The sequence below is a fragment of the Orbicella franksi genome, chromosome 5 (assembly GCF_964199315.1).
Source record: "Orbicella franksi chromosome 5, jaOrbFran1.1, whole genome shotgun sequence".
Classification (NCBI taxonomy): Eukaryota; Metazoa; Cnidaria; class Anthozoa; order Scleractinia; family Merulinidae; genus Orbicella; species Orbicella franksi.
The window spans coordinates 13,071,694-13,088,529 of NC_138149.1; the positions used below are offsets into that span (position 1 = coordinate 13,071,694).

The 16,836-nt window shown below is 38.0% G+C and overlaps 1 protein-coding gene across 2 annotated transcripts; it reads right to left on the reverse strand.

Annotated features, from left to right (window-relative positions):
* Positions 1–2,638: 2,638 nt before the first annotated feature.
* Positions 2,639–16,565, reverse strand: LOC145486323 (pancreatic secretory granule membrane major glycoprotein GP2-like). Of its 2 annotated transcripts, XM_081464964.1 has the most exons (8): positions 16,512–16,565; positions 16,345–16,396; positions 14,768–14,846; positions 5,733–5,820; positions 5,557–5,626; positions 5,216–5,279; positions 4,117–4,131; positions 2,639–3,522 (listed from the first exon to the last, which is right to left on the reverse strand). In XM_081464964.1, the coding sequence occupies exons 6-8, from the start codon at positions 5,268–5,270 to the stop codon at positions 3,137–3,139; spliced, it is 456 nt and encodes a 151-aa protein (XP_081321090.1). In that variant the 5' UTR covers positions 5,271–5,279; positions 5,557–5,626; positions 5,733–5,820; positions 14,768–14,846; positions 16,345–16,396; positions 16,512–16,565; the 3' UTR covers positions 2,639–3,136. The 2 variants fall into 2 exon arrangements, with proteins under 2 accessions (XP_081321090.1, XP_081321089.1); XM_081464963.1 differs by having other exon boundaries at positions 5,557–5,820.
* Between the last annotated feature and the right edge of the window lie 271 nt (positions 16,566–16,836).

Here is a 16,836-nt window from a genome sequence, read left to right on the forward strand (position 1 = left end):
ATTTATAGTATGGTGAATACACGACTATGTTCAAGTGAATATATGAAAGATCATATATTTTATTATCTATACGACTGAATATTTAACAATTAGACCCTTCGCCCGCCAGGCTAGGGCTACGGGTCAATAGCCCATGAGGCGAAGCCGAATGGGCTATTGACCCGTGGCCCTTGAGGGCGAAGGGTCTAATTGTTTTAGTATCACCCAACTAGTCGGACAGAAAAGGTAATAATAAAGTTAGCAAATGCAAGTTGAAGAAATATTTATTTGGGAATAAAACGAAAGAAAGCGTCACGCTCGATGGCGCCAATTTCGCTACTCGATGACTATTACTAATAGTCCCCTAGTAGCGTAGCCAATCAAAACGCAGGATTTGCATTAGTCCACTAGTTGGGTGATACTAAACAACTATATTCAAGTGAATATATAAAAGATCATATATTTGAACTTCGGAGAAAGATATGAAGATATGATTGATTATCGCAGTTATACAAACAACTTAAGCAGTTGTGAAATTGAAGCCTGAAAAAAAAATTTCTCAGGCTTTACTCCCGCAACTGCTTAAGTTGTGTGTATAACTGCGATGATCAATCATATCTTCATACGACTATATTGTTCCCCATTTTCTTTCTTTCGTCATAAGAAGCTGACTTACGTAGTAGTCCATCTATCGCTTCATAAGACGCATTAAATCCTGGGTAACCATTGCCAGCAGATCGCAGCCTAACTTGGATGGTATTTCCGACAGAGTACACTGGAGCAGGAAGTTCTCGCCCACATAGCTGAAATTCTTGAGCGCCATCATCCGAGGCAACATTAGTGATAAAAACACTGGCTCCCTCTGGCTCTCCAATACACGCTGAGCTTTGGTTTTGCTCCAAAGTGAAGCTGAAGAAGGTTACTTTGATACTTCGGCCAAATGGCACTGTGATATTCCAGGTACAATTGCTGTTTGTGTAGAAGCTGTTTGGAAAATTCGGGCTTGAAAAGAATCCACTCGATCCTTCAAGGAATTCTCCCGGTGGAACGCATGCTGTATAGGAAATCAACTTAATCAGTTATAAGTGAACAAAGTAATAACTTAGGAAAATGTTTCCTTTTTTCTCTGTTCCACTGTTATTACCCTGGGGGGTTTGGGATCGGGGGGGGGGGGTACGGAAGGGGGTTGTTTCTCTTAGCTTCTAAACTTAAGTGCGAATAGCAATCCATATATATTAACAAAGCCACGGCTAACACAAAAACGTGGTTTAGTTCCTGTGCACGCTCGGATTGGCACAAACGTTTGAGCTTATTGACCGAGTGGCAGGGCTGGGCTAGAAAATATGTTGTAGGACGTCACGACGTCGTCGATGTCGTTTCAAATGTCGAATTTTGGCTACCGTAAAACGCGAGAAAACCCATGCAAAAAGATTCGAATGAGACTGTTGAGAAAACAGCTAAACGTTTTGTTCAGCTTTTTTCGTAAATCGAGATATTAGAGACTCAGCTGTCTGAATTCCCTTTAAACGCTAAAGCGTGGCTATTGAGGAAATATTCAACAATTATATTTGGAGCTCGAGATTTTTTATCACATGATAGTTAACGAGTCACCTATCACGCATAGAAATCGAGAGCGATCGAATAGTCTAACTGTTTAAGTATAAATCCACTAGTCGTTCAAAACTTTATCTAAATCCTCTTCACAAACACTTTGACATATTAGGGCTGCTTGCGGAGGAAGCCTGCTTTCCTCCTGAATTATTTTCGTCTGTCAAAGACATCTCTGTTCTTGGTAATGTATCGAGAGGATTTACCGTAGCTCACTCGTTTCTTTGTTGATCGAAAATTCTAGAAAAGCCAACAGTGGCTTTCCCATTAACAAGCAGAAATTTCTTTCATTGTGTTGGAAAATAGTACTAATTGGCTATATTGGTAGGGTATGATTTTTAAACCGTTTTGGTCAGAAATAGGGTATCCATTTTGGCCATTTTGGTCTCGAGATCTTTATCACATGATAGTTGACGGGTGGGGGTTTTGGGAAAGTGGCCGCTCACCCTCACCAAATTTTTCTGGGAGTACCCTCCCCGAGGACGGAGATTATCTATTGACTGATAACCAACATTATTATATATTAAACTCACTATCTCTTTTCTGATTGGCCGAAAGCGTACAGTGAATTTTCGAAATCAGTGCCCGTGACGTCATCTACAATCATGGACAAAAGTCTTGGGGCAAATTTGCACTTTTGGCGCTTTTGCGTACACGCCAGGCGCGAATACAACTTCACCTGCCTAACCTCGCCCCCCACCCTCCATACAATGTTGAAAACTAGTACGTGCAATTTCAACTGACTGTCAACATTGTGTTGGGTGGGGAGGGGGGACAGCAACCCGTTTATAAAGGATATAGCAGCGTTTTCTTCATACTTCAGTTCTAAAACACAGATAATCCGTTACATTACATAAGTGTCCCAAGGACTTTTGTCCACGATTGTAGCTGCAGATTATACAGTAATCATGTCAAGGGCACTCAAGGTCACGAGTAATCATGTAACGTATGACCGCAGTGTCATGTCAAGTTCGCGCGCCTTGTGTTGCTTGCTTTCAGTGAAGAAGCAAAAACATGACTTCCATTTTTTTTTTCGTTCAGCGTATAAGAGAACAATTATGAGATTCGGTTTTTGTGATATCAAGAGTACAAGAATAATCAAGGTCTCGAAGCCGAAGGCTGAGGCTCATAACCCCTACTTCGACCTTGATTATTCTGGATATCACAAAAACCTCATCCAGTAATTGTTTATTACCCAAGGCTAGGGGTAATGATGGGTAAACTGCCAGTGAGAAGTCGAGTTTTTGGACAGTGCACTTGCAGGGTGTGCTCGGCAAGTTACACCTTTTACTAGGCGCAAGGTGCGTGTGTAGAAGATTGGTGAACTTGGACCTTAATGCTGGTCGCAAAGGAGTTCTTTCGACAACAGTGTTGGACGTATTATTAGCACACGGAAGAAACGTCCTTTCCTCTCGAATTGTTTTCCTCTGTTGAGTTCGATTTAATTTTGGTTCGATTTTGTTCGATTAGATACGCAGGGAGGTTTGTCAACATATTTCAGGCTCATGGTATATTTTCAGTCATTCAGGTTGGCTATTAACACAACTGATCAATGCAACTTACCAGCGCCGGCGTTACCACAATAGCGAGAGTACCACTCACGAGGAAGCCTGTGTAATTCATACACGTAGTAAGAACCGCAGTTCTTCACTTTAATGATGCTAGTCAACCAACAGCAGTCACTGTAATCATTATGACAGACTTGACGTTTCACCACTCCTTCAGCGACTGTCGGGTGTGCACCATTAAGCCAACCTGGACGCTTAGTACCGCAGCGATACTTGAGAACGCATTTGTCCGGCATCTGATCCCCGGCAGCTCCTTGGAAACGATACCAACCCGTTACCAGGTCTCTATCGTATCTGTAATGAGGTTCTGCGTTTCCTTGAGCGCGGTCTGCTTCACTCAGGACTGTGTAATTTGTACAACCATCCACTTCAAGTAAAACCATACCAGTTAGTTACAGTAAGAGGCGTTACAGTCATAAAAAAAAAACTTAATTACTGGTATGATTCATTATTGTAGGGTATCTGATCTTTATTTCCGTAGTGTAGCAGCTCTCGTAAGCTTGTAATTCTATTTGTCGTCATTGCAGCAGCTGTTATTGTTTTAGGGCTAGGGGCATTGTTTCTGTTGTTTGTTCTATTGTCCTCTCAAAGGGTTTCAAGCCATTCATGTGAGACTTTGCGAGAGCTGCGACATGACCCCTTTATTTGCTTATTCTTTTCTGTTTTGTCCAAAAATATTATATTTACCAAGATCATTAGATAACGTTATATAGTTTTTTCCCATCAATATTAATCTTGAGGAGTACTTTTTCTGTCACTAATAAAAGGTTCGTGGAATCACTGCAGTCTTTTGTAAACACGAAAACTTACTCTATTCCACTCTGCTGTCCTCAGAAAACAAACGCTTAATAATCCAATGAGGAAATGCAGCAAATCAAATTAAACAAAAACATTGAAGAATTTCCCAGCATGAGCGGCCGAATTTGAGCAAAGGCATTACCTTTCTAGATATTTTACTTACCTCCGCAAGTAGGTGCTGGAAATAATCATAAAGTTTGGATTAAATTCAAAATCAAAATCAAGCAAAGTTGATCAATTCAGTAAAATTTGTAGTACAACCCTCAAATCTTGATACTTTTACTTAGATACTTAGATACTTATATCGTTCTACAGTGGAACCCCGTCAATCCGGTCACCACGGGCCACAAACATCTACCCGTATTAACGGGGTGACCGTATTAAAGGGATTCTTTAAATAAGACAACGACTGACTGGGCTTAAGCTCGGGCCAGAATAAAGCGGCCGTAATAACGAGGTGATCCGGCCGTAATAACGAGGTGACCAGGCCGCATTAACGTGGTGACCGTATCAAACGGGGTGGCCGTGAGGCGAGGGTTCCGCTGTAGATATTATGCCTAATCTGTTTTATGACAACTTGATAGGAAATAAGTCGTGACTGAAAGAAGGACTTGTTTGAAGATTATCATGACATGAAAGTAGACAAGCCTATATGGGTTATCCCTTTCTAATGTCTTGTCCGAGTCACTATATTTTTTGGTTTTTTAAGGGCCCAGAACCCGGCAGGGTAACCATAGAGGGCCAAAGCTTAAGTGTCGACGACCTTTTTTCTTCAAAACCTTTGTTAGAGACCCTGTTAAGCCTTTGTTAGGAGCAGTTAATTATGCTTCAAAAAGAAGCGTTATTTTAGATTAAAATCGCTTTAACAAACCATGTACGAGTATTTATTGACCGAGACACCTTTACATGGTCAGCTTAACTATGGATGCTCCACCGAAAGAAAGGCTTTATCCGGCAGAAATATATCGGTTGAACGTTTGAAAGAAACAATTTTATGATACTGCATTTTCCATTGTATTCGTCAGAATTCTGCTTTACCACATATCTTAGGGACTGTCGTGATATATGTACAAGATGTTGCAAACTAGGAATGTCTAGTTCATTTGCAGGCAAGACGAACATTAAAATGCAGGCGCTCAAATTTGCCATGGGCCATCAGTTTGTTACAGTAGCCGGCAGGGTGCTACACTGAACGATCACATCTACAGGGAACACAATGTTAAAACACAATCGCACAAAGATTAAATGAACGAATGGCTTACTTATCTGTGCTGCGCCAAAAAGAACAATGGCTTGTAGAAATAACAGTGGTATCATCTTTTATATCTGCAGAAAACCACATCAACCCTGTGTTTTAATTTTGGTGTAAAATTTGTGAGTGGGAAGAATGCGAGTGGCGGAGTTGCGAGTTGAAGTTGCCGGTTGCGAGTTGTCGGTTTGAATTCGAGTTGACGTTTTTACATTAACCAAACGGTAGTAGTTACGACTGCTACTCTTCTGAAGACGAAGTTCTAAATTTTCCAGTATTAGCTCTGAATCGCAAAAATTCAAGATTATTTTACATAAAAATACAATAAATTGAATTCAATACAAATTGACGTACCATTGCTCTTAGAGGGTGACAGCAGGTTTTGTCTTCTATCCGCGAATTGTGACTTCCTCTTTGGTGAACACTAGAAATTGATGGACTAGCTAAGTACTCAGTATACTCATTAAAACATCTATATTGCCGTATTGATTGTAGAAAATTGAATATGTAGAAATCTAGGTCCAATTTACCTGTTATGTTTTCTTTTTTTTCTTGCCAAATCAAAACAAACGTTTCGGTCTCATCCTGAGAAGTCGTACCGCAGGAAAAGTTCCCTTTCTGTGAGGACCAAAATTAACAACAGTTTGTTTAATATAATAGGAGAACAGTTAATCAACGTGATAAATAATTTGTTTATCACGAGTATGATTACAGACCGGATAGGGCGACACGAAGTCTCATTACCAATTAATCATAAACATAGGCACGCAAGGCGTGCAAGAGTTATATTTTTGCGAATTAAAAGCCCCCGGAGGTAGCAGCACTCACTCTTAACAGTAATGATAAGGTTAATCCAACTAGTTTGTTTGGTTACAATGTACAGCGGAGAAAGAAAAGATTAGAATTTTTGTCACTGTAGGTTTAGCTTAGAAAATATCCTTTAGTTCGTATTGTGTAATCGTCGATCGTCCGGGTGGGGATAGTTCTGAAAAGGACTGTTGTTGGTGACTGACGTTTCTACAACTTGAGCAGAAGACATCTTCAGAGTGAAGTAAAGAGTTTGTCAGTCGATAGTGTTATAAATCTGCTCCGTTGAAAGTGATTTGTCAGTTTAGCCATGATGGTATTGGCTGGAAGACTCGTGTAAAGTTGTCATCAGTCATTGGTCGGTTTCGATCCGTCTATTGTCTGTCAAATCACTCCTACTGTTAGTCAAATTAAGTTGGTCTGTTAGAGGTCCGTTTTTTGGTTTCGTTTACGTCGCGAATAAAGTCATTAGTAAGGTGCCGCTAGTTGTTGACATCTGTTAAGAGGCTTTAGTTCTAAATTAGTGTATCAGCTTTCCAGAGTCAGTCCTTGAAAATAGTTTGTACTGTAGGTTCTCTTTGAAACGCTTCTCAGTTGTATTAATCGATATCATTGTATATTAATTTAAAGTGGTTTTATTGTTAACGGCAAAGGTTTGCAACAGAATAAGAACGCGCTATTCCGTGACTCGACATATCAGACGTGACTATCCAATAATTAGTTTAGTTTTGTTTATCCGTGAAATGATAATTAGCGTTTTGAAAATAAATCGTTATTCTTCCATTTTCACCAGATATTTAACTTAATACCAGTTTTCTCCAACAATGAAGAAAAAGCACATCGCCCCGATGTTTTCGAGAAAACAAGAGTTTCGTGTTATATACCTTTACGGGGAAAACAAAAGTATCAAGTTACAAACGTTGGCGTTAAGAGTAAAATATTCGCGTTTACTGGTCAACGTATTACTGATTTTAACTCATTTTATAACAAGACCCAGTTTAGCATGGTCTTATTTTGTTGTCAGCAATGATCGTAGTTTTTTTCGGTTTTGATATTCATAGAAACCACTTCAAATTAATATCGATATAAAAACCCATTTAAACGAGAAGACATTAGCCTTACCTAACTTGAGACTTGAAACAACCAGACACATGAAAAGTTGTATTAATTTTGTAAGACGCTATGAAATCTGCAGAGTTTGGGACGTTTCCTTGTCACATAACTCTTTCCAACGCCTGACATTTTTTTGGTAACAAAAAGTCAGTTACAGAAAAAGTTTTGTTACTTTATAGGAGACGTACGTTAACCTTTTTGAACCACGCAAGGAATCTGTTCAAAGCGAAAGAACGTGTCGCCTCAGAGTCTAATCTAATTAATTCGTAGTTTAACTCGCCGCCGTGGAGTCTTCAGGAATATTTGAAGATGTTCCATACCACAAACCTTAAAGAAAATCTCTATTAAGAATCCCCGTTTTTAAGAATTTCCATAAATGCAAGTAATTAAGATGCCACTGAAGACACTAAGAAAAGAGACGTCCAAACATTTATATCAAGTTAAAGTTTCCGGGCGAGCCGCTAGATTGGCTTCTTGTTTGTTTATTCTGACCGTGTAAACAAGAGTCACTGATTCGTCAGTTTTAATTGCAACTACTCGTGCCTGAAAAACAAAAGTGTCAGGTTACCACTTGAAACTAACAAATAAAAATATCATGTTACATTTATCTGCAACAAAAACAAATTTTAAAACTCAGAAGTGTTCTCATTCATAACTAGCCGTCCGTAATTTCTTTGTTTTTGACAGAGAAAACCACATCAAATGAGTATCTCAGTATCGATTCCAAGGAACATTTCAACGAGAAGACCGTATTACTCCGTGAACAGCTAGCTAAATAGCGCTACTTAATTGAAACTCGCACTCACAAACTGAAACATGTTGCGCAAACGTAAAGGTTTGGACTGAATTCTTTTTTCGTGAACTGTACGTAATGCAAATCATATCGATGGGACCCTGGCGAATACCATCGAAAGCCCCTTCACCATCCCAAAGGTGCATTTCGCACTAAAAACAATCGTTCCTGTCCTAGAATTCACCACGTTACCGAGCGGCTAAGACTCGTTTTATTCGAAATTTCCTGGGGCAAAGCCTTGATGACATGTTAGCGTATACCAAAGACTATGATTCTTCGGCTGATTATCGAATTCTGAACTCTTTTGAAACCCATTCACAATGTTCTGGGCTCAACCATAGTAAACGGAAGCATCGGAAACGTCAGAAGAATAACGTGTTTCTGTTTGTATAAAAACAAAGATGGCCGTTCTAAAATCAGGATCGATGAAATATCCACACACAGGATTCACCTTAATAAGCAACAATTTGATTAGTTGTTTATAGTAGCTCCAATCTGATTGGTGTGACATACATACATCTCTCACTCACTCACTCACTCACTCACTCACTCACTCACCCCCTCACTCACTCCCTCACTCATTCATTGACCCGTCCATAACATACCCCAGCGCGCCGACTAAGAGGTTTTTTTTTTTTTTTTACAAAAAAATAACTCAAAAATAAGTGAAGCCATCCTGCAAACTCAGCGGGAAATGTTCCCGAGCTTGATTGAACGAGATCTGTTGAATCAAGTGGAAAAGACAATGCCATATGACCATGATATGACAATATGACTGCATCATCGAAATAACGTTGTTCCTCGATTATTCCAGCTATCTATCAAAAAAAGAATTAGGTCATGCTTTTGGTTGTGCCTCTGGGAACTTATGATGCACTTGGGAAGTTTGAAGAACACTTCAGAAGGTAGAGTTGCTCTCGGCTGAGCCTCGAGCAACTCCTCAAGCTCTTCAAATCCATAACTCGATACACCAACTTCTTGCAACATGTAGGGCTGTATAGTCTTGATCGCAAGCTTATTGTGCTCTTCAAGTCGGACAGTAGCAAAGACTTGTTTCATTCGGTATCATCCAAGATTAACGCACATTTTCATACGCTAAACGACCTAAACCTAGAATTTTAAACATTTTGGCAGACCATCCGCGTACATATTTAAGGTGAACCTCAGAACTAACCTGCAAAATGCCTTAATGCATATCAAACCCTCGGCTCGCGAATAACTATTTCCAGAAAGGTTTCGGAACGTTCGAAGGGAAAAACCTTTTATCAGGCATGGTAATATACATTTCATTTCCACGTCAGTGTCCTCGCACTCTACTGCTCTTCTTGTATTCAATTCTATTGAGTAATGAAGGTTTGAAATGGATTCCCCCCCCAAAAAAACTGTTTTAAAAAATTCACAAGTCGACACCCCTTCCACAGGGCCAGCGCTATGATGCGAAGAATCCAGGCCATTAATATAGCCGACAAAACAAAGGGAAAATTCAAGGCATGGTGGAGTAAAATTCTGTCCAAGATTTTAGATTAGGTTTTTTTCTTTCAACCTTATTAAGAAGTATGGGCTTTTCATTGCTATGAATGTCCGTCATGAATTCGGAATGTATTAGTTCTTTTAAAGAACAATTTCGAAAATAACGAAAGAAAATTGGCCAAATCTAAGTGACATACAAAAACATTTTACACTTTGTATATGTCCTATTTATCGGAGTTGGCCCACCCAGCATGAAATAAAAACCGCGACTAACTCCAACACCTTTTCCAATCTTTCCTAATCCATTTATGAAATGTATGTGGCTTAATCTTTCTGGTCGCACATTCTCAGACAACATAGTACTATATATCAAATAACGAAAAAAAAATCTTCAATGCTTGCACCTAAACCTGGCCAATACTTTAGACTATATATCTGAGAGAATATTATATAACTAATAGACTATAGCTGAATTGCTCAAATCTTATTAAAAACGTGAGCGTTAAAATCGAACTCATTTTGAACAAATTTTCACGATGCCTTCTGCAAAGAGGAAAATTCATAATTTTCAAGCGTAATGTCCGAATAGTACCGAAACAATGGGAAAACTGACACTGGAAACAAGATGACTTTTTTCATCCAAAAAATATTAGAATTATATAATACCTAATGTTAAAAAAGTACTAATTAAGAATAACTTGCCAGAAGGCTTTGCCTTCTATGTGCAAACTGTGTCTTCCTCTTGTGGTAAACCGACTACACTGAAATAATGAACAAGATGTTAAAACATCCACGATACATTTTTAATGAAAGAAAATTGAATATTTGGTAATTTGGGTCCATTTTACCCTTTCTGCTGTGTTTTTTGGAAACGCACGCTTCGGTCTCAAACTAAAAATTCCTGCTGCAGGATATATTCTCTCTCTTGTTTGATTAAAATACGCACGGGCCAATATCTTACTTGTTGAACCCAAGGAGGAAGAGAGCCTAACGGTAGCACTAGTGTTTTAAACTGTCAAACCGTCAAATTAACCCAGCCAAACAGTATTTTAAATTTCTGTTATTATAAACTGTCAAAGATTAGCCCAAACAAGACAATTCTCTCAGACGTAATTTCTAGAATGTTTAATTTTTTAACATCAATTTTCGTTTTCAAACTTATCGTAGTTTTTGAATGTTGCCTCAAAAAATTAGTCTTTGTTTAAGTCTAGGCAATACATGAATGTTGTGTGTCAGCAATGTGTAGAAAGAGCCTGTGAGATAATAAGGGAACCATTACCTCCCCAAGAACGTAAGACGGTATGCTGGAAACTTCATTCAGTTATTCACGCTGAAGCAGAAGAAGATGGAATAAACTTCCGAGGAAAATACGAGAGAAATTGGCTTGAACTAACTGCTCTTCATGTAGTTGAAGATGCGTGGTTATTTACAGCTTTCTTTCGCGAATAAAAGCATTTCATTTATCACTGGCTATCCGGTACGTTTTCTTCTGCATTTCTTTAACACTGATGTTTGCCAGTTTAACGGTCATATCTAATAACCGTTATCAGACAATAAATAACAAGGACACAGAAAAGGATCCGAATACGTTGCACATACACCTGGCTAAGACTTGGGAATCAGAGCTTATTTTCACATTCTATCAACCCATACACTACGGATAAATTGTTGAAAGGCTTTTGAATCCTTAAGCATTAAAACCGAATTAGTTTTGAACAAATTTTAGTGCCTTCTGCAAAGAGGAAAATCCACTCAGTATTTCCAAGCATTAAGTCTGAATACTTATGCAACAATCAATTAATATGAAATAACACCACTGGAAGCATTATATACAACGCTGAATCGAAATTAATCAAGGTTACTTTTTTCACCAAAACATTTTACAGTCATGCAATACATGGAAGGGCTTATCAGAAGGGTTTGTCTTGCTTTTGCAAACTGCGACTTCCTCTTGTGGTAAACACTGAAAAGTAAGCCAGGACTAGTATGAAACTTCTACATTTTTCTACATTTCGTATAGCAGAAAATAGAGTATTTGATAATTACCCAGGCAGTGAGGCCTGGGTTTAAATTTCGGCTCCGTTTTTTTTTTTTCTGCGTTCAGTCACAAATCGCTGTCTGGTCTCTAAAGCGCATGCGCCACCTGTGCATGCGTACAGCACATGGAATTTACAGAGGTTGTCGTGGAGAAAAGTTAGCACGGCCGGATTCCATGATTTCTAGAGTGATGAAATCACATTCAAACGAACACACCGTTCAAGGTTGACCAACACTAAAGGGCGTTAAGCGTTTTCGGAACGGGTCGCTGAAAGCCTTACGAGAGATCAATTTACGAGCGAACATTTTGAGTGAATCATGAATCATGTTATACCAAAGGAGCCATCAACCGGGGCTATCAACTCTTCAACTTGATAGAAAGCATCTTCAGAAGCGTCTTCGTATTTTTAGACGTGATCGTGAAACAAGCAGAATCCCAGCACGAGCTCAAGAACGTCTGAGCAACAAGAGCAGGAAGGTTAGAGAATTTGTTTACGAATTCATCTGTTCGAGTACACCTAAGTAAAATGCTCTGAGAAACTTCGTAAAGTATAATAAAGATAAAATCTCGAACGAAACGATATTCTCTCGTTATTTGCTTGTAACAAGGTTATGCGTTTTAACAAGAGTGAAACTCATGTAGCGAATTATTGTACATTTAAGCTGAAAGAAACTAATGTGTGTCAGGGACCTCAGCAAAACAATTCTTGGCTTGCACTGTCACGCAATCCTGACGCAATAAAAAGTTTATTCGAAAACCATTTAGTGGATAAAATCAAGAAATTGTGATGTTATAGGAGATTAATAAAGATAACACTTCAAGTTCGAATTTTTAGGTCTGTGCGTTTCCCCAAGCTCAGATATTCGTCGAAATATTTTGCACAAATTTAAAGAGACCAGTATGGAGACGCCATGTTGGTGTACCTCCGCGGTAAGCCTACATTGCGGCCGGAAAATATTGTAAACATCTGGAACTTACTTAAACTATCTAGGCGACTGATTATCTGTACTGAACAAACAAGCATTTACATAAGCACTTTTCCTAATACTTTGACTTCTAAATGGGCTAAAAATCACGAGATAAGTATATGATTTCGACAACCGCGTTCGTAGGTCTAAGTCACGCATCGCCATAACTATGAAATTCAAAATGTCTCGCTTGCTTGAGAAACGCAAATAACAACGACAAAGGCTAAGGAAAATAGACTGAAACGTTTATAGGTTGATATAAAGACCTTGACTCATTTCACACCCTAAAGACTTGCAAACGAGTAATAAGCTATTAATCGATTCCAAGAAATGCAATCAAAAGCAGAAAAGCTTAAGCACATCAATTCGATTGAATTTCGTACAACTTCAAATGCGGAACTTTTAGCTCAATTGCAATATAGCTATTGCTTCTCAGTATAACGACTGCCTGGGTACACGCAGCAAAGCGTCTAGTTTAGGCTCATTTCACCTGTTTTTTTTTTTTTTGGTTTTTTTTTGCTTGTTTTTTTTTTTTTTGCTGGGAGCAAACGCTTCAGTCTCTACCTGTTTAGTTCTGCTGCAGGATAAACTCCTTTCTGGTTGGACGAAAGTGGACGAGAGACGCTTTCTTTAATTTGAATGCGCACACCTGCGTGATGAATAATTAATGATATCTTCCTTGTTTAAACCTAACAAGCAAAAAAGCCTAACTGTAGATCCACTTAAGCAGAAAAGAGATTGTTTGAAGTTATGAAGTTGAAGCCCGGAACTGAAGGAAATTCAGATGTTTACAGCTTGTAGCAGAGCCCACGTTAATTTTGGGCTTCACTGTATTGTTATGAGACTATTATTTATTCACTATTGTTCTAAACTAAAAAACGTCAAATTAATTCACTTAAAACAGTATTCTTATATGACATTTCTAAAATGCTAATATTATAACTGTCAAGGTTATTCCAAACAAGTCAATTTTCCCAGCAATGCATATTTGCGAGGCGTACAGCGTCAAGACTTAGCACAAAACAAGTCAATTTTCTTCAGGGACTTTATAGTATATATACTGTATAGTCTTAAACACAAGGTCACTATGCTCTTCAAGTCGGACAGTCGCAAAGATTTTTTTGCATTCGGTATCATCCAAGATTAACGCACATTTTCATACGCTAAACGACCTAAACCTGGAATTTTAAAAATTTTGGCAGACCATCCGCCCACATATTTAAGGTGAACTTCTGAATTAACCTGCATAATGCCTTAATGCATATCAAACCCTCGGCTCGCGAATAATTATTTCCAGAAAGGTTTTAGAACGTTCTAAAGGAAACGTTTTATCAGACATGGTAATATACATTTCATTTCCACGCCAGTATCTTCGTATTCTACTGCTCTTCATGTCTTTTATTAAGTAATGAAGGTTTGAAATGGATTCCTAAGGAAAACTGTTTTAAAAAATTGACTAGTCGACGCCCCTTCCACAGGGCCAGCGCTATAATGCGAAGAATCCAGCCCGTTTATATAATCCGTCAAAACAAAGGGAGAATTCGAGGCATGGTGGATTAAAATTCTGTCCAAGATTTTAGATTACGTTTTTTTCTTTCCACCTTATTGAGAAGTATGGACTTTTCATTGCTATGAATGTTCGTCATGAATTCGGAATCTATTAGTTTTCTTAAAGAACAATTTCGAAAATAACGGAAGAAAGTTAGCAAAATCTAAGTGACATATAAAAACATTTACACTTTGTATATGACCTATTTATCGGAGTTAGCCCACCCGACATGAAATAAAACCGCGACTAACTCAAACACCTTTTCCAATCTTTCCTTTTCCATTTATGAAAGATATGTGGCTTAATCTTTCTGGTCGCACGTTCTTAGACAGCATAGTACTACATATCAAAGAATGAAAAAAAAAATCCTGCAATGCTTGCACATAAACCTGACCAATACTTTAAACTATATATCTGAGAGAATATCATATAACCAATAGGCTATAGCTGAATTGCTCAGATGTTATTAAAAACGTGAGTGTTAAAACCGAACTCATTTTGAACAAAATTTTCATGATACCTTATGCAAAGAGGAAAATTCATAATTTTCAAGCGTAATGTCCGAATACTAACGAAGCAATGGGAACGCTACCACTGGAAACAAGATGACTTTTTCATCAAAAAAATATTAGAATTATACAATACCTAATGTTAAAAAAGTACTAATTAAGAATAACTTGTCAGAAGGCTTTGCCTTCTATGTACAAATTGTGTCTTCCTCTTGTGGTAAACCGACTATACTGAAATAATGAGCAAGATGTTAAAACATCCACGATACATTTTTAATGATTGAAAATTGAATATTTGGCAATTTAGGTCCATTTTACCTGTTTTGTTGTATTTTTTCTCGGAAGCAAACTCTTCGGTCTCAAACTAAAGATTCCTGCTGCAGGATAACTTCTCTTTCTGTGAGTATCAAAGAAGACAGCACACAGTTTGTTTAATTATAATAAGCACGGGCCAACATGATTTTTAGAGAGCTTAAGCATGACGTTTACGGCAAACGGCAAAAATGAAACTTTTGCCGTCTCTCTTCGGCTGTGTGCACAGTAAAGTGAAATTATTTGTATTTGCAATGAATAGTAGGAGACGTTATTCCATTTTTGTGTGCTTTATTTACGGATTTGAAGAAAAGAACTCAGAATCAGAAGTTGTCTTTGCCGTTTGCCGTCTGCCGTACGTTAACGTCATGCTTAACCTCTCTAATAATTAATGATATTTTACTTGTTGAACCTAAGAAGGAAGAGAGCCTAACGGTAGATTCCTCTTTAGCAGCATAGTGATTTACTAAAAAAATTTAGTTCTTGCTCGTCTTAAAATTTCTTTGCCTACATATTGTCCAAAGAACTAAACAGAACTTAGTGTTTTACACCTTGTCCCCGCGCCTGTCTCAACTCTGGGTTTTACTCTATTTTTATGAGGCTATTATTTACTCACTACTGTTTTAAACTGTCAAACCGTCAAATAAACCCAGCCAAACAGTATTCTAAAATTCTACTATCATAAAATGTCAAAGATTAGCCCAAACAAGACAATTCTCTCAGACGTAATTTCTAAAATGTTTAATGTTTTAACATCAATTTTCATTTTCAAACTTATCGTAGTTTTTGGATGTTGCCTCAAAAAATTAGTCTTTGTTAAAGTCTAGGCAATACATGAATGTTGTGTGTCAGCAATGTGTAGAAAGGGCCTCTGAGACAATAAGGGAACCATTATCTTGCAAAGAAGGTAAAACTGTATGCTCCAAAATTCATTCAGTTATGCACGCTGACGCAGAAGAAGATGGAATAAACTTCCGAGGAAAATACGAGAGAAATTGGCCTGAATTAACTGCTCTTCATGTAGTTGAGGACGCGTGGTTATTTACAGCTTTCTTTCGCGAATAAAAGCATTTCATTTATCATGCTATCCGATACGTTTTCTTCGGCATCTCTTTAACACTGATGTTTGCCAGTTTAACGGTCGTATTTAACAACCGTTATCAGATAATAAATAACAAGGACACAGAAAAGGATCCGAATACGTTGCACATACACCTGGCTAATACCTGGGAATGAGGGCTTATTTTCACATTCTGTTAACTCATACACTACAGATAAATTGTTGAAAGACTTTTAATGCCTTAAGCATTAAAATCGAATTGGTTTTGAACAAGTGCCTTCTACAAAGAGGAAAATCCATTATTTCCAAGCATTAAGTCTGAATACTAAGGCAACAATCAATTAATTAAGGTTTTATGGTTTATAGGCTGATAAACCACGCGGGATTTTGGAAGAACAAGAGAAGAATTCGCAAATCACGAGCCGCAGGAAACATTATATATAACTCTCAATCGAATATAATCAAGATTACTGTTTTTTCACCAAAAACATATTACAATTATGCAATACTTGGAAGGGCTTACCAGAAGGGTTTATCTTGCTTGTGTAAACTGCAACTTCCTCTTGTGGTAAACACTGAGAAGTAAGCTTGGACTGGTAAGAAAGTTCCGCATATATCATATATTAAAACATCAACAATACATTTCGTATAGCAGAAAACTGAGTATTTGATAATTAAGGCTCATTTTACCTGGGTTTTTTTTTCGTTTTTTTCTGAGAGCAAACGCTCCAGTCTCAACCTGTTTAGTTCTGCTGCAGGATAAACTCCTTTCTGGTTGGACGAAAGTGGACGAGAGACGCTTTCTTTAATTTGAATGCGCACACCTGCGTGATGAATAATTAACGATATCTTCCTTGTTTAAACCTAACAAGCAAAAGAGCCTAACTGTAGATCCACTTAAGCAGAAAAAAGAGATTGTTTGAAGTTATGTAGTTGAAGCTGGGAACTGAAGAAAATTCAGACGTTTTACAGCTTGTACGAGAGCCTGCCTTAATTTTGGACTTTACTGCATTGT